The sequence below is a fragment of the Gambusia affinis genome, linkage group LG10 (assembly GCF_019740435.1).
Source record: "Gambusia affinis linkage group LG10, SWU_Gaff_1.0, whole genome shotgun sequence".
Taxonomy (NCBI): Eukaryota; Metazoa; Chordata; class Actinopteri; order Cyprinodontiformes; family Poeciliidae; genus Gambusia; species Gambusia affinis.
In genome coordinates, this window is record NC_057877.1 from 12778327 (window position 1) to 12803797 (window position 25471).

Here is a 25471-nt window from a genome sequence, read left to right on the forward strand (position 1 = left end):
CAGCAGCGCGCACAAGGCCGGATCAGTGGTTGATTGGCGATGATGTATTGCAGCTGTCGACTTATCTGTTCAGCGATCGTTCGACGCACGAGCATTCACAAATATCGTTTTTCTTCGTTTTAAAACAATGTTGACAATTGTTAATGTGTTCACCTCTGAATAAAGACATAACATTTTTTTTTGTCGGTTTGAAGCTCGTCATATCAGCTTAGATTTCTACACAGTTAGTGCCGGGAAAGTTCCTGTGTCCTGGGATGTTGGGCGGTCTTCATGGCGTCACTGTGAGTTTGACCAATGGCAGAAAAGGTATTTCAAGACTGAACAGAAAAAGCACAACGCGTTTATGTATTTTTATAAACTCTAATTCAGTCCAAATGATTTTTATTTTTAGTCCAATGCAATTTTGTGCTATGAAACTAATATATATATCTGGAAGTATAAAATAACAATTTGTAAACTATTACAGCAGAGTAATAGTTTACAAATTGTAAATACGTTTAACCAAAGTTCTATAATATATACTCAAGAGTTTGAGCCCAAACAATAAGGCAGTCTATTTTTAAAAGACAATTCACATGAGCCACCAAAAGAGGGCAGTAAGTGCTAGGCAGATGAAATTACAGAATTAATTATTTCTCCAGTTTTGCTTCCCCCCCCCCCCCCCCCCAACTCCTTTGATAACCGCAAAGGGTTTTATTAAATTCAAAGCTTTCAAAAATAACTTTTGTTCTGTTATTATGTAATTAATATCTACCTCCCACTGAATCCGGTAGAAAAACTGGGGATGTTTATAATGTTCATAATACTGAAATGCCAGTTAAGCCTGAACTTCACGGGAATTGTTGATTCCATATTTAGCCTTTTATAATGAGACAATGTTATTAGTTCTCTGATCAATTCTATAGCACCCTTGTGCTGGTGCTGTTTTCTTTTTTAAAAAGTGTAATTAGAGTGTGAGCTGTTATGCAACTGTTTTTATTTCTCCATGATAAAAGCATAATAAAATGGAAAGATACCTGTCTGGTTGCCTGTAATTTTGTGTCTGAAGATTCCTCTTAGAGAGCTCCTGATTTTCATTTCAGCCTAACCTACATTCACTGCTTTTTTCCCAGGTTAGTTTCAATCTCCTCATCCATAAACTCATGGATCTCAGTCTGGGCAAGATAGAAACATAAATTAAATCTTCAATGTTGCTTTCCTGTGAGGGGGAGTTTTAAAGAATGAGCTGTACAGAGCGAATTGAGTGGATAAAGGAGGATAGAGAAGGGACAAAAAGGGAAAGATTGCTGCAACATGAAAATATGACATGAGGGAAAAAAAAGAAATCATTTATGGCACAGGAAAGACAAGATGGGGATAAAGGAATTTGCTGCTCAGTAGTTTTTGTTGACATATGGGGAAAGGATTACATCTCTGACTATCTAATGGTATTTTTTGAAAAAGTATGTTTGTTTGCGGATTGTTAGTGCAATATGTCATTTAATGAATCAATTTATTTAATTCTTTTTCTGTGAGACATTTAACACTGCATACTAACTCTCTTGACATGTGAAAACGAGACTCTGAACAAAGAAATCTTTGCATAAAGAGAAAAAAGGAGATCCACTCGGTTCATCCACTTTTTATAACAAATGCATATACTTGTATGCACATTTTTCCCATAGGGATTGACCTTTTAAAACAGTACAACAGGACTTGAAGGAAGACAGACACTATGAATGCATTATACCTCCACTCTTAAAGTTTAAATATGAAACAGTTGACAGAAATGTCCCAACAAGCTGGAATACTAATTTAGAGGGTTGCTCACCAACCCCAACCTCAAAATCTAACATGGATGCCGACCAACTTCTTCATAGCTGTACTTAAACACTATTTATTTACGCTTCTGGTTCACAGCTGTATGTCATTAAAACACAGTCTCATAAAAGTTTTGTTTGGGAAAAAAAAAACATTGTGTATGTTCAAAATGCATGAAAGTACATCTGTGTCAGCTTGTATTAGAATCATCTCTTAATATTCCAAATCCAAAGTTTCAATCCTCTGATCTGCAAAACAGTTTATGTGATCTTATGCCATTCCCAGATCCAGGGTCCAGCAGAAGTAAACAAAAACCTTTGCTGGATCTTTACCACAGAAGTTCACTGTCCTCAGTGACAGATTTTAATATGTTCAAAATGTCTCATTGTGGCAAAGCCTAGGGAGAGCACAAGTATTAATTACAACAAATTTAATAAATTGCACCCATTATAAGATTTCAACTGCTTAAACATGTTTTGTGAATAAGGAGTGGGGGTTCCCAGTGTTGTTTGTAGTCAAGTCAAGGATGTTCAAGATAGCCATGAGGAGTGATTTAAATTGGACTGTAGTAATAAATAAATAAATAAATAAATAAATAAAATGAACATGGACGTATTGGACCTGTTTCTTTTGATCTAGAACCAGTGTTTGTTCTTGGTGAACAATAGTTCCTAGTGAACATGCAAAGGGGAGGATGTGAAAGTCTAGATGTCACAGTGCTGATGGCTGTGATGATTGCCATGGTGGGGGTGGATTGTAGCTCGATGACCTCATACAGTCACCCGCCCCCTGGGAGAAAGTGAGCTCACAAGAGTCGTAAAGAAAAAAAAGGCATTTATGATCTTTTAACAGACTCAGATGTGCCTGGCTCAGTGTAGCATACAATCCAATTTAGCAGCCTGGACAAAGGATAATGTGACATGCGGGAGAAGATAAGTGAGAACATGTAAAAACATCAAGGAGGCAGAGTGTATACACTAAAGAATACCTCTTTAAAACTGCTTTTAAAACTGGACAAGTCTAATTTATGTTTTTGTTAGATTGTCTTGTTTTATGTCCACATCTTAATCGGTGCATGGTTTATCTCGCTTGGATGAGTGGATTTCTCGGTTTTACGCAGTCCTCTCTGGACATCTTCTGGTGCGTTATTTCTTGAAACCAAAAACAATTACGGTAACGTTAATTGACTTTCTAACATAAAAAAGAAATGCCAGTGATGTCATGGCAATACATAATTCACACCTGAGAAATTTGTTTCTGCCAGTAGACTCAGTTGCGTTGACGACTGTTTGGAAGAAGGGGATCTATTTCTTGTTGCATGGCGCATGATGTGTACAGACATTTGAATGAATGAACGCTCTGCTGATTGCGAAAGGCAGCAGGAGGATATTCCTCTGGGACCGAAGCGCCTCCCCTTTAATCGCTCGGTTGAGTTGTGCCTCTCTCTCCGAGCTGTCGTCGCTCTCTTCACTCGCACATTTTTCAGGAGGTAGTCCGGATGGATTTCGATGCGCTCGAGTTTCTGAAAGAAAGGTTTCCGAAAGCTCCTGTTTTCTCATTCTTCTGAGGTTTAACGGGCTTTACGACAAGGATTACAGCCTTTTGTGTGTAGTTTTATCGTTAGTGACATGAAGAAGCGCGAATTTTTGCATTCAAAGTGGCCGAGGGACTGAATTGGCGTGGTAAGTGATTGCGCGTTCGGAAAGCAGCTTTCTACGATGTTTAAATCCATTGTTTTGGTAATTTTGTGGAACAGAAGTTTGGGCAAAAATATTTCTGTCTTAGCCCCCTATTTTATATAAAATTTTAACTCACACTTAATGTTTGTAAAAATGTGTCAAAAAGTTAAGAAGTTAGTTTTGTTTTTGTTTTTTAGTTTTTTAAATAACATCTTCTCTTGGTCTTTTATATATGTTTACACCTTGGCTTTATCGTCGGACTTTTATTGCAGGGGTGTGAGATGTAATAGAAGCCTTTGGGCAAAGTCCAGTTGCCAGACGCTCTGCTCCCATGGTTGAAACAAAAGGAGCCCATGAAGCCCAGCTGTCTCCGTAGGTTAATGTCACATGGAGGCATGTAATGGCACACAGACTGTTGCTCTGTGATTAGGAGAAGGTAGATCTTGGATAGAAGGATTAATATAGTTGCTGATAGAATAGACATTTTTATATATTAGTACGCAGTCCTTTTACAAGCACTTCATATCTTATGCAGTGGTCATCTGAAATAAGGCCCAGCAATAACCTTGCATCTGTCCCACCCCCAACATTTTTCACACAGTTTTCTATCCAGCACCAAGTTCGGAAGCTGAACCGGCATGGCCAAGTGGCTAAAGGACTACCTGAGCTTTGGCAGGAAGGTGCCCCCACAGCCACCCACTCCGGACTATACAGAGAGTGAGATCCTCAAAGCATACCGCCTGCAGAGAGACCTCGACTTTGAAGATCCATATGAGGATGCGGAGAGCAGGTCCAGAGGGGAATCTGGGACTTTTGACCCTTCCACACCGGTGTACGGATCTCCCATGAAGTCTTCCAGTGTGGACATGAAGTCTCCTAAACACAGGCTGATCAAAGTGGACTCCCAGGAGTTGGGGCGCACCAAGATTCTTCTCAGCTCCGTCTCTTTGGAAGACCAACCAGAGCCTGTAAGACCTGCTGATTCTTAACATTTGTTTTTAGCCATACACTGATCAGTGACTTGTACCTGACTTCAAATGTCCAGATTTGGTGAACCTTTGACTTCCTGATTTCTCTTTCAGAACAACAAACAACTTTCAAAATATTTTTCTAATCTTCCTTTGATGAAGGAAGTTAATAATTTCTTGCATTAGGAGTTGAGTTGACATTTTGCTGTGTATAAAAGGGAGCAGTTGCTGTAAAGCACGGCTTTAATAATTCAAAACAATGAAAGACTAATGAATTGACATTTAAAATTCCTTTTGCAACTTATATAAGAAGTTTGCACAACTAGTATGGTTAGCATTATAACTGTAAACAGCAGTCTATATGGCTCTTTCATAGGGAAGGTGGACTTTTTCGCTGATTTCACAGAAATTTTTCAAAAAGGTCTCCAATGTGTATAAATCCAGGATGCTCTATAACAGAAGGTGATCTAAAGTTTAAAAGGATGAAACAGAGCAACTTTGTTGTAGTTTGTTCAGCCTTCCTGTTTGCTGTTGACGGTAGCTCTGGGCCGATTTGCAGCATGTCCCCAGTAGAGGTACAAAGTAGCATCTTGTGGTAGGTGGTGTCTTTTTGTTCCTCAAAATGTTGTCAGCAGTGGACAGAATGTTTTTAGTAAAAATGGCAAAATAAACAATGCCTGAGGAAGTCTGGTTCTTAGTAGTCTCCTTAATATACAGCCAATGATCCTTCACAGGTACCATAGTTTCCTTTTTTAAATAGTTCCTTACAGCTTTTAAGCTTTCTCTGCCTTCACTTTCTAAGTTTCCAATTGACTGCACACCCTTAAGTGGTGATTGAACTGAAAGTACTTCTTCTCAGTGCTTCCCTAACTTCCTCACAGATGTACAAACAACAAAAGAGATTGTGTGAAATATCTTCCTCTTGTCAAATGAGATGGGCTGGAGTCATAAAGAGAAGCCAACCAAAAGACATAAAAACTCCCTCTTCTTTCATCCCATTTCCATCACGGTGACAGTTTTAATGATCAGATTCAATCATCAACTTCTTGGGAATGTGTGTCAGAAGATATGTATTGCTTACACAAATCTCATAACATCCTACACACATAAATTTACTACTATAGGCGGAGGGAAAAAATGGATGGCTTTGGCGCACCATTGAGCTAGAGGGGGGCCATGATCCCCTGAGTTTATGTCCGTCCATAAATAATAGATGAGGTTTGGTTTTGCAAGCTGAGAGGGACCATCACACGTGCACATGTTGCAGGGCCACATTCATTATACTGCTTGGAGAGGTATCAAGGGCTACGAAGAATTATATTTCAAGCTTTAGTATGGTTTTTGTCGTTGTGGACGTGATTTTTAAACGCACACATGTAATGCATGATTTAAAAAAAAACCCTCAACCTTTAGGTACAAATGAGAAAGATGTTTAAAGAACAATTTGTGCAAAAGAAAGGGCTTCACAAGGACATTAACTCAAAAGCGCTGACTAAGTTGGAGAACATCTTAGAATCTTCATCATAGCCCTTTAATCTACAAACAAACTCATGGAAACTGCTAGAAAGGGCAAAAATTCTGAAGTGGATTGAAGTAATACTCCCACTAAAGTCGATAGCTCCCCTGTCTGCCCTTCTCCCTCTAATGCACATTAATTTCCCATGATCTGTGGGAACATCCTCATTCTAATTACCATAACAGATTCCTGTGCATCAATAGATAACCTGTTAGAGAATCAACAAGAGATTAGGACGTTGTTTCACCAGGGCGTGAGCCTGTTCAGCAGGATTTTGGGAAGTGGGGTCTTTCTGCAGTAATTTCCTTTTGTGAGAAAGAAAGAGAGACAAAGGATGTACACGCTTCTAGACTGGCTCTCACGTGTTTTTGTATATGCGCGTGTTTGTGTGACCATATGGTTGGCTGTGTTGCTGTCACTTTGCCAGATGACCACTGCTTTTTTTTTTTTTTCCTTCTGTGCTTGCATGGAGAAACAAAAGCTGTCGACTGCATGTCTCCTTCTTTTTTATCTCTGTCCACTCCCTTTGAAGCCAAGAAACTTAAGGACCTGTCCTTTACTATTCAGGATTTTAACAACGATATGGAGATGTAGACTATGTTTATGTTTATATATTTTGCATAAAGATTTAGTGGATTAATTTATTCAACAGTGATCATAGGCCATTTTTTTTAAATATAATTTTAAGAGTCTTGAAGATATACTGTCTCCCCAAGACTATTTCTTTAGCTTTCACAGATTATTTTAAAATGATGCTTTCAAAACTTTAATGCAAATCTTACAAAATCCATGTTGGGAAAACTGAAAAAGTCAAACTAACTAGCCACTTTGGAATTTTGCCTTGTTGTGCAATTCTTTGGATGATTTGAATTCATTATCCTGAGTCAGCTTTTTTTTCCTTTTTGTTCTTCTTCAGGTGTAAATGAGTTTTACCTCAAAAAGTGTCTCTGCTTCATAAGTGGGTTTTTGTTTCATCTTTTAGGTGGTCCCGTCAGCCCCAATGGCAGGGGACACAGATTATTCAGATCCATTTGATGCGCGATTGGAACATCGACCGGATCCAGATCTTGGTCTTGTCCCTTGCGAGAATAATGGCTATATGGAACCATATGAAGCTCAGAGGGTCATAACAGGTCAGTGGACTCATAAAGATGGAGACAACTTTTGAGCAATAAAAAATTGAGTCCAAATGAAGTGGTTTGTCTGTATTTTCCAGCTACCTATGTGATTTCTAGCATGTTCTTTCTCTGGCTCTATTGTTCTACTTGACCAGTTCAAAGAAAATTCAACTTAATTATTATTAAGGTTATTCTCTGTACAGTATGCTTGTGCACTAGTCTTTTTTTTTTTTTTCCTGAGTGGTTTGTGTGTATTGCTTCACAATAGCAGAGTTAGTTGTACAAAAGAGAAGGTCAAAAAACACTTGTGCTTTTTACACCAGACAGGAAAGACTAACAGAAAAAGATCAAATTTACCTCCTTGTCAGATTCAGTTTTACTTATTTTAGTTTTTACTCTTCTACTTGATCATTCCCAGTGGGAAATTATATTTTAACAGTTAAAGCGTACATTTAACTGAACACTAGTTTACAATTTACTGAATTGTAAACTAGAGAAATGCAATCAATGTTATTTGAACAAATGGGAAGTTGAAATGTTTCATTTTGTACTTTGTGTTTGTAAAGGTAAGTCATCATAATCAATCTGAAAATATTAATTCATGGGTAAAACATGAATAATGCTGTCTGTACTGCCAGCAGTTTCTTTGAGCAAAGCATGTCAATGATGGCATCATGTCTTTTGAGAGGACTGAAAAGACTGACTAATTACAATGTACTTGGAATTTACCAAAGCGTTAAAACATCTTACTACCCTGGATTTTTGTCAACCACAGCCTAGTGAGCTTTCAACATCATGAAGTGTTTATTCACCGTCCAGGCTCAGATCCCCTTTCTGCCCTCGCAATTTACTCCCACATCATCCATCACAGAACCATCGTTTTCCATTTCTCCCTCCGTCTGCAACATCTTTTTCTGACCCTTTCCCCCTCCCCAGTGCTCTCCCTGGTCTGTCCCAGTCATTTAGTGTAAAGGCTTACCCCTCCACCACCATCGCTCCTCCCCTCCATTTCTACATCTCTCCATCTCGAGGGCTCTCCCCTGTCCCCCCCCCAAGGGGATTCTTTGGTTTGTCTCTTTAATCTGTCCTTTAGTGAAAGTCCACTGTATATATTATGCCCGTTCATCGCTCCTGCTCGTGGTGCCCTTTTGGTGGTGAAAGGGATTTGACGATATCAGGAATAAGAGAAAGGAGCTAATCTGTTGCCACCTTGAGGCACGCTTTTACAGACCCTGGATGGAGCCGTTTGAGAGGTTAGATTCAGACAGCTGATGGCACAGCTTTGTCAGAGCTCTGTCATCGGTTTTTGAATTGAGTCTGTCACTTTAGAGCCTGCTTTTGTCTGACTGTCTATCTCAGTCTTTCTTTGTCATTGAAAGTCATGGAAGCAGCAGGCAAATGTGACACTGGCATAATATTTATCCCTCACCCAGTATGTGGCTTCTAAAATTGTTTAAATTTAAAGATTTCTTCACTTTGTCATGACTCATGAATTCAGTTCGTGTGGATAAAAGTCCTGAACACACTCCCCACTCCTTCCTGTCATCGGTTCGCTCGATCTTCTGTCCCCGTAAAATTGTCTTCTCACCCCTTCCCATAGTCTCAAATCCCTGCCTGTTTTCCTCCATCGTGCCTCCTTTGAATTTTTCATTTTATTTCCTCCAGTCTTGTTTTTATCTCCCAGCCTTCATCTCCTCTCTGTAACCTGGCTGCCGTGACACCACCAGATCCCAGTGCAGGTAGAGCAGCATTCAACCCTGCTGTGCTTCTGTCTTCATGACTTAACATCAAATGCTGACAGACCACAATCCCCTGCCCTCCTCAATCTCTCATGCCATCTCTCCCTTCCTCCCTCCCTTTCTCTCTCTCTGCCTTTTTCTTCCACTTGTTTCATCAGGGCTTCTCTTTCCTTTTCTTACTCCCACTGCTCTTGAATCTACCACATCCTTTCCTCCTCTTTCTCTCCCCTCCTGGCCTTGCTCCCCCTTTCTCTCCTTTTCTCCTCTACCCTTCTTTTTATAACCTCAGGGTCTCTCCGTCAGGGTCTTCCCTCTTGGTCACCATGGTAATAACTAGCTGCCTGAAAGCACTATTTTGTCACGGGAAACTCTATAGTGGTCCTGTTTCCATTTTTATGTAAACACAAACATGGGTTTTGTTTTAATACAATTTCAACTCATTCTACATTTTCTGGTAAAAAAAAATATATAAATAAATCAAACACTGTTGGATTTTTGGGACTCCTGTTGCTTGGAGATCCCTTTGGAAGCATTTTATCTCATGGCCATATTTGACTTCACAAAACAGATGCAGGTGCTGAGAACCATTTGTTGTCTGGACCCCACTGAGAAATTGATGAAAATGTTAACAAGGAGACATGAACGCTGCTGTGAGCCATGCTGGATATCTGCTGGTTGAGATGCAGGATGGACACGGAGAGAGAAAGTACCGCGTTTCCCCTCGGCGTCTAACCCAGTTTCTTGTTAGGGCCAACCACACTGGTTTCTGAACCTCCTGCAAGCTGTGCAAACATAATTATTTTAATTTCTATAATTCTGGGCATGTCGGAGATCATCAAGCTTTTTGTTTATTTTAAATTTGGATGGATGAATGTTTTTGGGATTGTGTTTTGAGAAGAGTAATTGCTTCTGACGAGCTATTTTTCTTGCTGACTGGTTAAATATGATAAATATATGAATGATTGCATATTCATCTTCTTTTGTGTGATTTTTCTTCTTCTTCTTCTTCTCTGGTTTGCATGTACTATGTCAGAACTGCAGCGCACCCCCGGAGGAGGACGAATGCGTGGAGGGATGCAGCTTTACGACACTCCGTATGAAGAAGAGCGAGTGCGGCGCCTGGGCTACGTCTGCGGAGAACTTCATGAGGAAGGCAAGGAGACCAGCAGACTACCGCAAGATGACGAGAGACCAGCAGACGAGTACGACCAACCCTGGGAATGGAAAAAGGATCACATCTCCAAAGCATTTGCAGGTAGGAAGAAAAGATATGCTCTAGAACTGAAGGGAAAAAAAACCCTACTGTTTAAATGGAAAAGCCAGATAATGATCATTCCAATATATTCATCTGGCCTTTGCATCAAGCCTGTAAATGTTAGTTTTTCAGATAATCATGGCATTTTATGTGATGATTCACAAACCAGTTGATTTAATTATTTATTTATTTATTTATTTATTTTTTTTTTTGTCAAATCTTTTTGTACTGCAGTTACAAAATTTTTCATTGGGATTATATGTAACAGATTGGTGTAAGTTAAAACGATCCCTCACTTAGAGGGAAATGGATGCCTGGTTTTAAAATGTATTCACAAATGAAAATGACATATTTGGTTTTATCTATTCATTGTTCTGCTTAATATTTTGTCGAATCACCTTAAGCTGCAACCGCCAATGCAAGTGTTTTTGTGCATGTATCTACCAGCTTTGGACATCTCAAGATGAAAGTACTGGCTGGTGTCTGCAAAAATATTTTTTAGTTGTTTTCCAGAAACAACTGATCTACAACTGTTTTCTAGTTGTAGAGTGACCTGCAAGAGATCTCGCTTGTAGAGTAATCTTTTGTAGACTTTGACTAGGCCATTCTAACACATGAATCTGATCTAACTCATTGCTTTGCAGCCACGGTTGTATGTTTAGGGTTGTCTTCACCCCAGCCTCAAGTCTGTCGAAGCCTCTAGCTGTATTTAATTCCAACCAGCTTCCTTGTCCCTGAAGAAAAGCATTCCCACAGCATGATGTAACTACTGCTATAGGTTACTGTGGGGAGTGTGTGTTCAGGGTGAAGTTTGGTGTTATTATGGCATTCTTTGAGCATTCTTTTGACAATCTGTTTTTCAGCACTTTCCTATGAAGGACAGGGCTTTAGATATGCACAACTAATGTAGAATATGGCTGTTTGTTTATATATCTCCAATTCACAACAAATGTTGGTGCACTAAACAAAACAATCTGATTTATAAACAGAAATACAGTAAATTCAGTACAACTTTACAGACAGATTCAAAGTCACTTGCATGCATTCCAATTCAATCCTATTTATTAAACAGTTGAATGGAGCTCAGGTTATTATGCCAGTTTTGGAAGAAGGCATTTTTATTTTAGGAAATCCAGCCAACTAGTTAGAGTCACTGACTTGGTATTAAAGCTAAGCATGTGACAACAATGACGAGTGATCTCTGATCAGAAGTTCCACTTGAGTTGTGGGTTTTTGCAGCTCCTCCAGAGTTATCATGGGCCTATCAATTTCCTCTCTACTTACTTTTCTCTTCGCTTGTCTGAGCAGCCATCATACTCTTTCTGTTTCTGGATAATTAGATGTCCAAAATTTGAGATATGGTTTTCTAATCTACCCTGCTTAAAATGTCCCTGCAACTTTATCTGTGATTTATTGACTGTGATTGTTGATCGTCATGATGCCGTTTGCTCGGCTAAAGTTTGCTTAAATCTCTCTGAGACCTTCAACGAACGTACAAACTGAACTGAAGAGACAACAGCTGGATTTATTTTGAGATCAAATTACACAAAGGTGGGCTACATTTAGCAAGTAGGTGATTTGTCATTGTAATCTGTTGGACTTTTGTTCTGGGCGTATCAGATTTCAAAGTTGTGAACGTAAATAGGCACGTTTTTCAGAGTTTTCATTGTTAACATTTTGAAAACGATACATTTTCCTCCATGTCACAACTATGCGCTACTTTGTTTTGATTTGGTGCTATTCTAATACTGTTCCCATAACCGGAGAAAAACATGTGGCTGCAATGCAACTAAATATGAAAAAGTTCAAAGGCAGTGAATGCTTTTCCAAGGCACTTTTGTTACAAAGATGTGGTCAGTCATTGATTTCACTGGTTTATTTGTTTAGTTTAGCTCTGCTTCTGCCAAGCTTGATCAATACTCAGTTTTTCTCACAGAAAGCCCTCCCAAATTTATAGACTATTTTCCATTTTATTAAAATATTTTCCAGCACAAGTGTAAATGTCTGCCAACCAAAGATCAAGGCCCTTAAATCTTTTAGATGAGTGAAAACTCTACAGTATCTCAGCGAATGTGCATTTGAAGAGACTCTCTCTGTAGAATTCTTTTTAGCAATTCAGTGGTTAGAACTTGCTTCAAAATTATCTTTTTTTTTTAAGGTCAGAACCTTCATTTGAGCTCACAGACTGCTTTTCTGCTGATAGTACATGGTAAAAAGTAATATTCTAACTGTCCTGACCTTTAAAAAATCATCTACCTTCCCCCATCATTACATCTCCACAGCTTTTTAACTGGAAATGGAGTACTGTGACCTTCACTGTATGAGCTCAGATGGCATATATTTCTCTCTTTTGGAGTTGAAATCTTTCTGGAAAAATATTGACTTCTTTTTGCTTTGACATGTGGTTGACTATACTCTCAACAAGCTTTGAGATGATCACCAAGACTGACAGGAGCTTTGGTTTGCTCTTATGTCAGGATTGTGTGGAAGGGGAAAGGAGATAGTAAGCGAAAAGGTACAATTGCTTCATAGTATTTTTAAAGCAAAGGGATGGTGAAAGCAAACAGTCCTGATAAATCATTAAGAAGGGGGATGTAGGTGTAAAGAATGCCAGGCCAGGTCAACTTAATTGAGCTGTATCTCCAAGTCACCAAGGTCAAGGTGATGGGATAATAAATCAACCTCGCCTCATCCTCGCTCACCTCCATCCCTTTCTCCCCTCCCCTCAGTTAATTACATGCCTACACATGTGTGACTGATCCAGTGTTAATAGGAAAGTCACGGTCAGCACAGCATTGTCTGGATACCCATGCACATACACAGAAATCCATTCTCATCGCATTAAAACTCAAATCAGCCAAACCAGTGAAGAGCACAGAGGCGCTGTAACTTACTGGACAGAGGAGACGATGTCAAATGAAGATGCGCTCATGTTAATTTAAAAGCCAAAGTCATCGCTCACCTAATTTTCCCCCCCTCAGTTGCTGTATCTGTTTGTTTTCTCCTTGTTTCATGTCTCTTCTTTGTGACATATGCATTATGTGTCACTACAGGGGAGTACTCATACCACCATCAGAGCATGAAGTGTAGTAAAACGCTGGTGCAGCCTGAGTTCTTTGACCCTTTGTTTTCACTATTTATTTATTTATTTATATATTTTTTTCCATTTGGAGTCAGCTCTCCGAGCAGGCTTGCTGTCTGTCTCGGCGCACAAAGGCACCGGCGTGTAAACACACAAACAGTATTTTCCATTCTCACATTTAATCCATATTCCCCAGGACTTTCTCTGCATTGCTAAGCATGGCCCACAATGCGAGAGCGGGAAGCGATGGCAAGGACGGTGCAGCAAAGGCATGGCTACAGAAGACAGAACAAAGAGATGAGGACGGAGGTTTGAGAGGGATGCAGATGAGAAGAGATGGAGAATAAGATAGAGAGAGGCTGCATGCAAATGAAAAGGGACGTCCGATGCTGCGAGATGCTTGGTGGCGGCCAGGTGGATGTTAATGGAGGCCTGGTGTTTCAGTGGAGAGGAGTATTAATGGTCAGGAGATGTTGCGAGGTGAGGAGAGCGGCTCGTAACGGGGGATTCAGGGCCACTGCGGCCATGGCGCAATCAGTCATCCCCTAACACAGGCACACTTTCTCACACATGTACACACAATCGCTCCAGTAGTGATGGGGCTGTCCCCTCAGTCCTCTCCTCCCTGCTGATGTGACATACTCACTCAGATAACCTGCCGCGGGTGGGCAAATGGTGGGGGCAGTAGGAGGGGTATCTGCCAGCAGCCCCTCATGAGTACTTGCTCTCAGGCTCATGGACGCATATGTGGGTTTCCAACTTTTTCTCTCTTTTTTTTTTTTTTTTTGGTTTGTTTTTTTACAGCCCTGATCATGACCACAGACTTAATTCAAGCGTGAAAGGATTGTGCGTGCATGTTGGCACAAGTGAAGATGTGAAAGGGGGCTGGGTGGGGGGGTTATGTGTACTTTATTTATGCAAAAGCCTCTCTACAGAATCTCTATGATTACAATTCTCCCGGCTTATCCAGGCTCAAATGTAATCGCTGGTGTGAAAATTCAACACTGCGGCTATTTTTTTTTTTCTGAATAAGTCCAAATGAGTTTCCCGCCTAATATATTTTCAAGCAGTCGTGTGAAGTTGATCCCAGCAGTCCCTCAGAGTTTGACATGTAGATGGTTTAAAAAAAAAAAAAAAGACAAAGTGTTACCATCCACCTCAGATTACAGCAGTCATTAATTCTTGGATGTTAATGGACATTCGTGCATTAAACAACTGTCCCTGCAGCCATCTTGCATTATTAGCGATCTAATGAGAGAGACCATCTTATTAGTTCTCTGATGGCTGCTCCTAATGAACAGACGTGTGGGTGTTTCAGGTGTTTTTAATGTGTTTAAGTTTTATAGACCACAACAAAAGGTTTGAGCCAATGAATGTGAGTGTTGGCGCAGCGGAGCTCATGATGTAGAGCCCGAAACCAGCTGGATAGAGAAGGAGAAGGAATAACATCACCACCCCTAGCAATTACTGTAATGTTGCTGTTGAGCAAAGCACTTATCCTCCACTTGTTCCACTGCAGCTGCTCATTAAGCAACAGAAAAAGACCTGGACTATTCATAGAATCTCTGCACCGTGGTGAACATGTGCGTCCTAAAATGAAGGTTGAGATAAAAACACTCGCAGTTATGGATTCAGGATTACACTTGCTGGATCGAAAATAAAATTCACAATTTATTTTGCTTGCAAAATAAAGCACTGAATTATTTGAATTTGAAGCAAAACTATGATTGGGCGTCAACCATATTTAGGCTATATTTGAAGCCCTCAGCTTATTGGATTTGGCAGCATTAACATATATCTGAAAGAACAAAGGTTATTTTTCTGTCTGGACAACGAGAAACCTCATTTAGATTTTGTAAATTTTAGATTTGTTTCTGTTGGCATTTGTTCAATTTGTTGGGTTAGGAATGAAGCATGGTTGGTACAAGACATGGAAGTCTGCTCTATTTTTCTCCCAAAAAAATTCTGGAATGGTGGTGAGACAAAATGACGCGTGCCATCAGTCAAAAACCATAAGCTGAATAACTAACTCAGCATGGCTACGTTTAATAAATTAGCAATGTTTTTAGAATTTTGGTTTCAAGAACAAAAATTAGAACCAGACATTGGAAATGAGATCAAATGATTTCTTAAACAAAGTACAGCTTTTGTATCCGACACTTAACATTAGAATGCATTGTCTTTTCCTCTTTTAATGGCAGCAATTTAACATTTTAATTAATGGAAACATTTGTTATACAGAGATTGGGGAGGAAAACAAAAAACATTGAACCATGATGTGTTTGTGTGTCAGTGAGAGCTTTGTCGTGATTGTATGCTTTGACAGTCTCAGGGTTCCTGCATTGTTGCATCATGCATATTTGTGTGTGTGCGCATAGGCGTGCGCATGTGTGTGTGTGTGTGTGTCGGTAAGAACCTGCAAGCAGGAAAAGAAAATTAGATTTCCATTTCTGGCTTGATGGTTCTCTTTGCTGCTATAAGCAGACCCTTGGGCCATCTGACCAGCTACTCATCAACTTACTGGCAGAACCACAGGGCTCCCCCCTTCACTCTTTCTCCACCTCCTCTTTCTTGTCATCATCTTGCTTTCTCTCTCCCCTGCCCCTTTTCGCTTGCTTGTCACTTTTCTGATTTTATTTTTTTTCCCTGTTGCAGCCAGAACCCTCTCTGACGTTAATGGAGAGCCATCTCCTTGTGTTTCATCTTCACTGTTCAATATAAGTGGGACAGGGCAAGCAAATATGAAATAAGAGGTTATCATCCACTTAGAAGCAAATAAATATAAGGAAAGGATTTAAAAATGAAATGGAAAGGTGAATCAAATCAGTAATGCATTTCAGTAAAAATACCTTAAAGAAATCATAAAGCTTCCACTATCTTAAGGATGTACTTTTGCAAATGCATGTGTCCTTTTCCTGTAATTGTCTGTACATATGAGTGCTTTCTCTTGACAAGAAGGTCTTTGTTTGCAGAGACTCTATGCCAGAGCTGTGTGTGGGGATGGATGTCTTCATTAATCGAATAAATCTAGCCGTTCTCTTGTCTTTGCTCTTTCACAATTTGAAACACACATAGAATACAGCTGCTGTGTCTAAGAGTCAGTAATCTCTCACCTGAAGCAACGGTTTCTCTGTCCACATTTAAAAAAAGAGCATGCCCTCCCACAAAATAGATTCTACTATTTATCAGCATGCAGGTAAATAGTAGATAGCCTAAAATAGCCTGCCAGTTGAGGCAGGCTGAAGATTTTGCCATACTACCTGGCTGTCACCTGTTTCATAGTTTCAAGTTAAAATGAGAGAACCCCCCCCCCACCCCCCTCCAAAAAAAACCCACTTCCTTATTTTTGGCATTGAAGTGTTTCAGTGCAACAACACTTCCTTCGGCATCAGAGAAAGTCTGTTTTTTTTTTTGTCGTGTTCGGGGAGCAGATATATGTGTTCCACTTTCCAGTTTCCCAATGTCAAAATCCAAATGTATGGTAATTTCTGCCAATGCAGGAGGTGGACAAACTAGGACAAGGTTCCAGTCATCAAGTTTAGATGTAGTGGACCAGATTACAGCCTGTACTGTGTTGAACACACTTTTCTTTCAAAACCATCTGGCATAGAGGTAACATTGGATTTATTCTTTGCAGCCTACATTGCGTTAATGAAATATTCCACTCAGTATTACACCAATACTACTAGCCTTTGAAAACAAGACATGATGGATTTATGGTTTCATGTGGTCTTCACCTAGATTTGACCACTGAACATATTTGAGCCTGCATGAATTACACCTAGGGCATGAACTAGGTGTAGGTTTAAAAACAATCTACACCTAGTTGTTCTTAAACAACTAGCTACAACATCTGAGGGACAGATGTTGTAGCTCATCTGCTTCAAGGTTTCACATGTTGTGTGCTCGGGTATTTTGGATACCTTGCATGTAACAAGTAGTTACTGTAGCATTTATGTCATCCCAAACCAGTCTGTCTATTCTGTTCTGACACCAAAGCGCTATTTCTTTTCCCACACTCCTGAAGACAATTTCCTATAGCCCTGTGATGTGGTTGTACATTAAAATCACAGTAGATTAGAAGACTATAAAATGCTCAGATCAGCCATCTGGAAACAACAACTATGACCAGGTCAAGGTCACGTAAGGCCCCCTTCTTTAACGTTATAATGCTCATTTTTCACCTCATCTAGATTCCTAAATCTGTTGAATTGCTGCCATCAAATTAGCCGAGGGCCTGATTTCTATCAAGAAACTGAACAGGTATTGGTTTAAAATCTTGTGTTCAAACTGTGAGTTGATAAATTCATTTATTTGAGAGATTGTTGTAAAAAATTTTATGAATGTCTACAACTTGACACTGAAAACTTTGCTATGTAAACCACTGGTTCATACAATAAAGATCTGGGGATCTTTACTACGTTTCTATTTCTGATAACTGATCAGTATTTTTGTGTTGTAATTTCATACTGTGTTTGTTACTGCATCCTGTTTTCTCTATGGGTGTGAAGTGAGGATTAAGAGTGGCAGTACAGGTGGTTTTTTGGTTCAGGGCTCAGCTAATGGAGACTCAGTTGTGCATTACGGCATATGCAGTTGCTGCAAATGTTTAAGCAGAGACATTTGTTCTTATCAGTTGAGGCACTCCATGATAAAATTATTTGGAGATTATTCACAGAAAGGCAATTGCATAAATTTCACAAAAAAATTAACTTCATTTAAAAATTACTGTACTTTTTAGTCCTACTGTAAATGTGTAGAAAGTTTGAATTATAGTGCATGTGAGAACATATTTATAGGGATTATATGGTTTATTGTGTTTTAACTTCTGCTAGAGGGTTGTACTTTTGGTCATTTAAATAATACTTTATGTAAGTGGTGCTGCCCTTCTAGCTAAGAACACATCTTGTCATCTTGTGTAATTTCCAATGGAGTTGACTTGTCGTCAGGTTTTATTCTTCTAAATTATGATTGTTTGAGGCAGCAGCAGGAGGAGGAATGAAGTTCCGAACGCCTCATGAAAGCCCCACCATGATGGGGGAGAGAGTAGACCCTACTCTGCCTCTGGAAAAACAGGTGTATGTATACTGTCTTCTGATAGGCAAACAGGAACCCAGCATCAAAAATGTAGCTTCAATTAAGGGCACACACTTCAATTAAATTTTGTGAAATTGAGTTTTTTCAGCATCTCATCATGTTATAATGTTATGCACTCATCAAAAACACACCTCAAACATGCAGAATTTGTTCATACATGTTTGGAAAATCCTTCAATTTCCCATGGAAGCTATTTAGGCTGCATAAACGCTCGCTTTCAATGAGCTCCTCAGATCTGCAGTCTCTAAGTCGAGCTTCTGCTTCTCAGAGTACCCCTCCCCTGCAACTCTGCCACTTAGCTCCTTCAGACTAGTGGCAGCAGCAATTAGCAAACACCTTGTGAAACTGTGCATCCTCTGAGCTTATTATGCAAACTACTTACCAGTGCAACACTGGTAAGTGAACTGGATCCAAGTCCTATTCTGTTTGTGAGTTCAATGCACACTGCTTTCTATCTGCAAGGTTTGCTGGATTACAGTCCTGATCTGGCTGGATTAGGTATTAGCCAACCGCAGTGGTTGAAGGGAACCACAGGAGTTCAAATGGCACCTGGACTTTGTTGCTCAGAGTTTGACAAACAAATGGAGATTGCAACCTGAAAAACTTGATACTTTCTTCAAAAAGAAAAACTAATATTGGCTTCTTTTTGTTTTACTGAGGAGGAAAACGACAACGAGGAAGCAACAACAGCTAGTAGCACGAGTTTCCAGGATGAGTGCAGAGAGCTGGAGCTCATTCAGCAAATGATGATTAATGCTTCCGTGATTGTCCCACTCCGGTTGTTGCGAAAGAGAAAAGTGGTTGTCTGGGGTGCTTAGGATAGTTGCAGTAAGACTCATTTAAACAAGAAACCATTAAAGTTTAGTTCATATTTATTAAAGACATTAATACTTTCGTAATTTCTTACAATTGGACACACCCAAACAAAATCCTTCTATTTTGACCTTAGTATGCGGAGAAGCCTTCTTGGTGTCGTGCTGCTGCCAGGCAACATGTACAACAATGGGCTTAGAAGTTGTGCACTCCACCTACCGCTTTCTGTTCGCAAGGTCCTTCTTTCAAACTAGCATTTGTTAAAAGCCTCACAAGTTTATGCCGGTACTTATGCATGCAATTTCATTTACGAAGGCAGTAAATGTTTCTTCATTTCTTTCATGGATACATTTAATACAGTTTATGTAAAAGTCATCATGAACATGTAAGGGCAGACACCGTGGTGGAAAGAACCCCATTAAAAAGTCAAAGACACTTTTATTGCTCTGCTTTGATGTATTATGGGCTTGGACAAATTCAAACGGAGCCGTTACGTGTTTCAACTAAACAGTGGTGGGAGAGGTTTAAACATTAACAAATTAAGTCCAAGCGTTTAAGATGCACATTTACCTTGGTCTTAATTTCAAACATCATTGGTGTAATTTATGTGCACATAAAGAGCTGCTTCCCTAATGAAACTCCAGAGTACAGCAGCCCTTAAGCACAGATGTAAATCCAGACACGCAGTGTGTGTGCATGTGAACATGTGAACATGTTCACGTGACGAGTTGTCATGCTCCGTTACGCCATTATAATCACTTTGGGGCTATTTGGGGATTTGTGGTTTCAGCACAGTTTTAAAATGCAAGACATGATTGTAAACCTGAGGTGGGCATGTCTTCTTCCTCAGTCGTCAATGAATCCACCTTGTACTGGTCATCAACAATTTACAGTGTTGTGAAAAGTTATTCAGTCAGCGTTTGAACTTACTCCAACCATAATCTGCATTATATTTTATTTAACTTCTTTGTGAAGGATCCCAAAATAGTGCCTTAATGTAAAGTGCGTTTGTGAAATACTTAGGTTTTCAAAAGTTGTTGCATAAAAAAAATCTGCAAACTTCAGGACTCATTTATTCTGTGCTTAATTATCCCAGTGCAACAACCTGCCTTCAGATGTAAATAGAGTCCACCTTCATCTAATTGAATTTCTGTTCAAATATAACTGAGGGCCTCAGAGGCTTTTTCTTTTTAAGAATAAGTATTGGAGAAGATTTATGCAGGATTATGGTATCAGTCAATAGCCAAATACTTGAACATTTCAGAGAGTACAGTTTTAATCCGTTACCTGAAAATGGAAAGATCATGCAGACAACTGCAGACAAGAAAGGAAAAACAATCCAGTTCACTACATACCATGTAGAAGACATATCAGCAATATTTATGAAGATGCCCTTGTCAGATTAAATCAAAATTTAGCTTTTTTTACTCTATAGTAGTAGAAAAAGCTGCTACATTTAAAATGCTGCATTCAAAGCGTGTCAATCCCCCCCTTCCCCCCAAAAAAAAATCTAATATAGCACATGATCCTAAACATATGGATTCCATTTCCCGTTGTTAATCCTGGCAGTGCTTGCATCATGCTGTGGATATTTGTTTTTCACCAAGGCTGGGAATCTGGTCAAAACTGATAGAGGAGTAATGGGTGGAGCTACATGCAGGTTAATCCAGGAAGAAACCCTTGAGTCACCTTTCATCAAAACAGCAAGCCTAAACGTAGTGCCAAGCAACAAAGGCAGGATTTGTGTTAAATTATAAAATTGTTCAGATGTTCTCTGTCCAATCCACGTTTGCTGTTCTCCAAAGCAGTGGTCCCCAACGTTTTTATTACAGCGGACCGGCCACAGCCTTTGTAATTTTCCGCGGACCGGGGTGGGTGGGGGGGTGCATGCGTTGTGAGGATCGTCGAACTGCACGCGCGCTGTGAGCTGGCGCAAGACTCAACCCTCGGCATCCGATGTACGACTTTTCAAAATAAAAGCTCCTCCAGACTCAATACATAGAACGGAGATATTTTATTAGTTCTTGCGTGCCGGTACAATTGGTCCACGGACGGTACTGCAGTCCATGCTGCCCGTGGTTGGGGACCACTGCTCCAAAGGACAAGGGGGTCGTCCTTTTGTATATTTGTAAAGTTTCTGTTGACAGACACCCAAAATATTTGCTTCTGTAATTGCCACAATTGGAGTTTCTATGACATTTTTACTGGTGTTCATTGAGCACAAATGTAAGCCACAATTTAAAACCCTTTTTACAACTAAATATATGAAAACATTGCACCCTTTTTCTTTCTCTTTACAACTACATGCCACTTTGTTGTTCTGTAGTGTGGAATCCCACTAAAATATGTGAGAACTTGTGGAAGTTATGTGACAAACTGGGGGGGGGGGGGAAAAAGCATGAACTATGAATTATTTGTAAAGCCACTCTAAACCGGGTGGAAATCCAGTTTACCGTGTTTCAACATTTGTTTTTTTTCATTGAGGAATGTTTAAATAACGAATTAGAATGACAGGATCACGACACCACAGCTTCTTAGCTGTGGGTTCCACATTTCTCAGTAAAGAGTGCGGATATATTTTGTTTGCTTGTGACATTACCAAATATATACACCTTATTGTTGTTGTGTGTGTGTGTAACCCAACAGATGGTACCACGGCTCACTGTCGCGCTCGGAGGCAGAGTCGCTGCTAACACTGTGTAAAGAGTGCAGCTACTTGGTGAGGAACAGTCAGAACAACCGCTCGGACTTCTCCCTGAGCCTGAGGTAAGACGTAGACCTAAAAACTAGAATCCGTTCAACACCTTGCTATGTTCGTTGTCAGTGTCTGTTGACAAGCTCTGTACTTTAATTACACATTATCATGTTTTTTTTTTGTATTGTGTGTACGTGCACGACTTCAGACGCCTGAGCTCCTCATCTCTTATTGCGCTTCCCAACACCCCTCCATCTGTCTCTGGCTTTCCTCTCCCATCTACCATCACCTTCACTTAACATCACTGCTGCACTGATTCCTCTACTGATGCTCATGTGTGAGGCACCATACTGCTTATCTGGTCAAATCTCTCCCTTGTAATTACAATCGCGATCCATTGTGCCGGCCTTGCACCGGTCTTCCCTCATCACTCTGTCCTCTCAGCATCCTTGGCCTCCCCCTTGGTGGCCTTCCTCCGTAGCCCCAGCGGGCCGTCTAAGTGGTAATCAGTCAGGTAGAGCACACTTCAGCGCACACATCATCCTCCACATAATGGCTAATGAATATGAATTACCGTCTGTGGGACACCCATGAAGGGAATTAGGTAGGGAATAGGGAAGAATGGGAATGAGGGGAGTGGCGTCAGTGTTGTGGTGACATATAAACAAGCTCATGCATTACTCATTTAAACGAGTGGAGTGGTTTTGACACACACACGCGTGCATCTGATCATGTTTGCTTAGGCCACAGGGTCAGTGCTGAAACTTTTCCCCAGCGAACACACGAGGATTAAAGAAGTGAATTTATCAAGATCCGTAAACTTTATGACCTCTTGATTGTTTTTTTTTTGTTTGTTTTTTTTACCCAAATTAGCAGAAACGTTCTGCTTCTGGTTTTCCATCGAGTTTATGAAGCTGGGGCATGTATATGAATGTTTTCATCCCCATAAATAAAGCCTTTAGCTAGAGGAGCTTCTGTTGGATAAAGAATGCCAAGTTAACCACTAACATGTATTAGAGCTTCAGATCAGTTTGATTTGGGTCAAGCATAAGAACATATGGAGATTCAGAAGGGTCTCAAAGCTCAACTTTGACCAGAAAGTTTAGAAGCTACAGAACTTATGTGTTCATTAAGCTGCGTTACTGCTGCTGTTGCTTTTACATGCACTAAACAGTGAGGCTGCACATCTCTGCTCTGTTTGGTATTAGAACTGTTGTTATTTCAGAATATAATAAAAGCTTTGTCCCACGGGGTAAATTTTAAAGCTCAGATCAGCAACTGCTCAACACCATTTTGTAAATCTTCCTAAGCTTTGGCATTTTATTACCAAAAATTTGTCAATTGATGTCAAACGGTCTTGATTGTCTTTTCACCACTATCTTGTCTTGTATTGCCACAAAATTGCCTTAATGAGGCCAAGACTAAGAACATTTCTTTTTGAAACTGGATCCACCAGCTTAGTCTTAACAAGCTGTGTTTTAACTGGGCCCTGGGTCCCTTTGCTATAAATACCCCTGCCATGTCAGTAAAACTTCTGTACAAGGACTGTTATGGTGTAACAACCCAGTACAACTGAATTCACTGGGGAAATGCACACATTATCAGAATGTGTCTGACTTTGTTTTATCATCTCCTGTGGGGGAAAGAAATGAAACACCCAAAAACTGTGTCCCAGATTACAAAGAAATGTAAACAATAGCTGTAGTGGCTGTCAAAGGTTGTTTTTTTGTTTTTTTTATTCCTTTTTGAAGATGAACTGAAAGAGTCATCGCAAGCGGAAAGAAATACAGAACAGAATAGTTACAACAACCCCTGAAGACAAACACTTATCGTTTTTCTGTAAAAAACATTATATCAAATGGGTCTAAAAATAGTACTGTGCCAGTTCTATAAAAGTAACAAAATCCTCAAAGGCTCAAAAGATTTGTCACTTTAAGTGTTTCAGGTTTAAATTTTCTGAACAATGATAGTTTTGCTGACCAGTTCCAGCGCTTGTCTTTTGCTTCGCTCCTATAATTAGACATACATCATTGCTGGCTCGATGACTCTTAAAGGAGCAGTCCTTTCAAAGCTGCATGGATTTTGAAGGGAAAGTGTGGCTCTTAGTGAATCCACTTCCACAGCCTCCTTGTTTTTCCTCTGAGTTTATGTTGTATTACTACTCCATTCATCCATCAAACAAACCCCCTTCTCTTTCTTATTTGTGTCAGTGTTATTAGGTTTTTGTTGGATTCATGTTCCCAGAGTGAAATAAAAAGCGAACATAAATCCAGGCTATCGCTCACACACCATCATGGGATCAAATGTGTGATGTTAGGCGCTCCAAATTTCATTTTATGCTTCTTTACTCCCCTTACACTCTTACTTTTTTTTTTGTTTTTTGTTTTTTGCTTTTGTTAGAAGCTGTACACTCATTCTTTTAAATGTTTTTTTTTTAATCTTTTCTTCACAGGAGCTGCCAGGGTTTTATGCACATGAAGTTCACCCTGTGTAAAGATGGGAAGTATGTGCTGGGACAGAACAGCCCCCCCTTTGACACCATTCCCGAGGCCGTCCACTTTTACACAACGCATAAACTCCCGATACGAGGTGCCGAGCATCTGTCCCTGCTCTTTCCAGTGCAGGTGCAGACCCTCTGACTGACTCAGTCCTGTGGACCTGAATGATTTCATTTTGACCAGAAACAGAAAACCATGAATGTTCGACCGAAAAATCTCAGCGGCGTGAAACTACTCAATCTCTTTCTTTTTTTCTTTTTTTTTGACTGGATTACTTTTAGTGTTTCAGCACATGAGTGGCTTATGCTCTCAGCTGTTGCGTCTGCGTCATGTGCAAAACATCTTGGGGATCAATTCCCATGAAATGCAGTACCTGAGCTATCAGCACCTTTACTGCAGCTCCTCTCATCTACGTGCTTAACCAAGCGGGTTCACTTCAGAACATTTTCTACACTTTGTTGCATTTCTTTCTCATTCAAGAGAGATGCACTGGGTTTTGGAAGCGCAGCCGCTGCAAGAAAGCCTGCACATTGTGAATGTACTGATTCTCCAGTTTACTGAAGAAAATGAGCAGAAGACATTATAAATTATTACAATATAACACTAAACAACCTTACAACCATAAAACAAAACTGTTTGCAAGATTCTTTAAACTGATAGTTTTGCTTTTTTTTTTTCATCCCCTAAGAAAATGAATAAATTAGGCTAAGAAAGACAAGAAACCATTGTTTAAAGAAAAAAATCTATACTGGAAAGAAAGCTATTTTTAAAGACAGACAATTTTTACCTACACCAGTAATGGATACATTTTTGTTTCTTTTTTTTTTTTTACAAACTCACAGCTGTTTAATTCAACCCAGCCTACTTTGTGTGCTGTAAGGGTTGCTTGACACATGTCAGTGTTATTTGTTCATTGTATAAAAAAAAAAAAAAGTGTTGTTCTGGTACTTGATAAAACTGAGTTTTACCTTTTGTTGCCTGCACGTTTTGCACTTTATTTATTCAGAGTTACTGCCATTGTCTTATAAATGACTTGAACATCTGATCACTCTACAAACTGAGCTGCAAGCCACAGATTATGAGGCAGAGACTCAGTATTCACTCAAACTTGAAAAACCTAGAAATGTTGGCAGTGTATGCAGTCGTGTTCTCACTTCCTACAGATTTTTGTCTGCCAACTCCGTCACATGGATGAATGTAAGCTGCACTCG

The 25471-nt window shown here is 39.8% G+C and overlaps 1 protein-coding gene across 1 annotated transcript; it reads left to right on the forward strand.

Annotated features, from left to right (window-relative positions):
- The first annotated feature begins 3139 nt into the window (after window positions 1-3139).
- shdb (Src homology 2 domain containing transforming protein D, b) lies at window positions 3140-25232 on the forward strand. The gene is made up of 7 exons (XM_044129973.1): window positions 3140-3482; window positions 4081-4447; window positions 6946-7096; window positions 9854-10075; window positions 18142-18235; window positions 21714-21833; window positions 24215-25232. The coding sequence occupies exons 2-7, from the start codon at window positions 4118-4120 to the stop codon at window positions 24399-24401; spliced, it is 1104 nt and encodes a 367-aa protein (XP_043985908.1). The 5' UTR covers window positions 3140-3482; window positions 4081-4117; the 3' UTR covers window positions 24402-25232.
- Window positions 25233-25471: the final 239 nt, after the last annotated feature.

What these genes read in the sequence shown, in the direction of transcription:
- shdb (XM_044129973.1), top strand. Translation starts at nt 4,118, where the DNA reads ATGGCCAAGTGGCTAAAGGACTACCTGAGCTTTGGCAGGAAGGTGCCC. An exon ending in TGGAAGACCAACCAGAGCCT is followed by an intron (nt 4,448 to 6,945) that starts GTAAGACCTGCT and finishes TTCATCTTTTAG; the next exon opens with GTGGTCCCGTCAGCCCCAAT. An exon ending in AGCTCAGAGGGTCATAACAG is followed by an intron (nt 7,097 to 9,853) that starts GTCAGTGGACTC and finishes GTACTATGTCAG; the next exon opens with AACTGCAGCGCACCCCCGGA.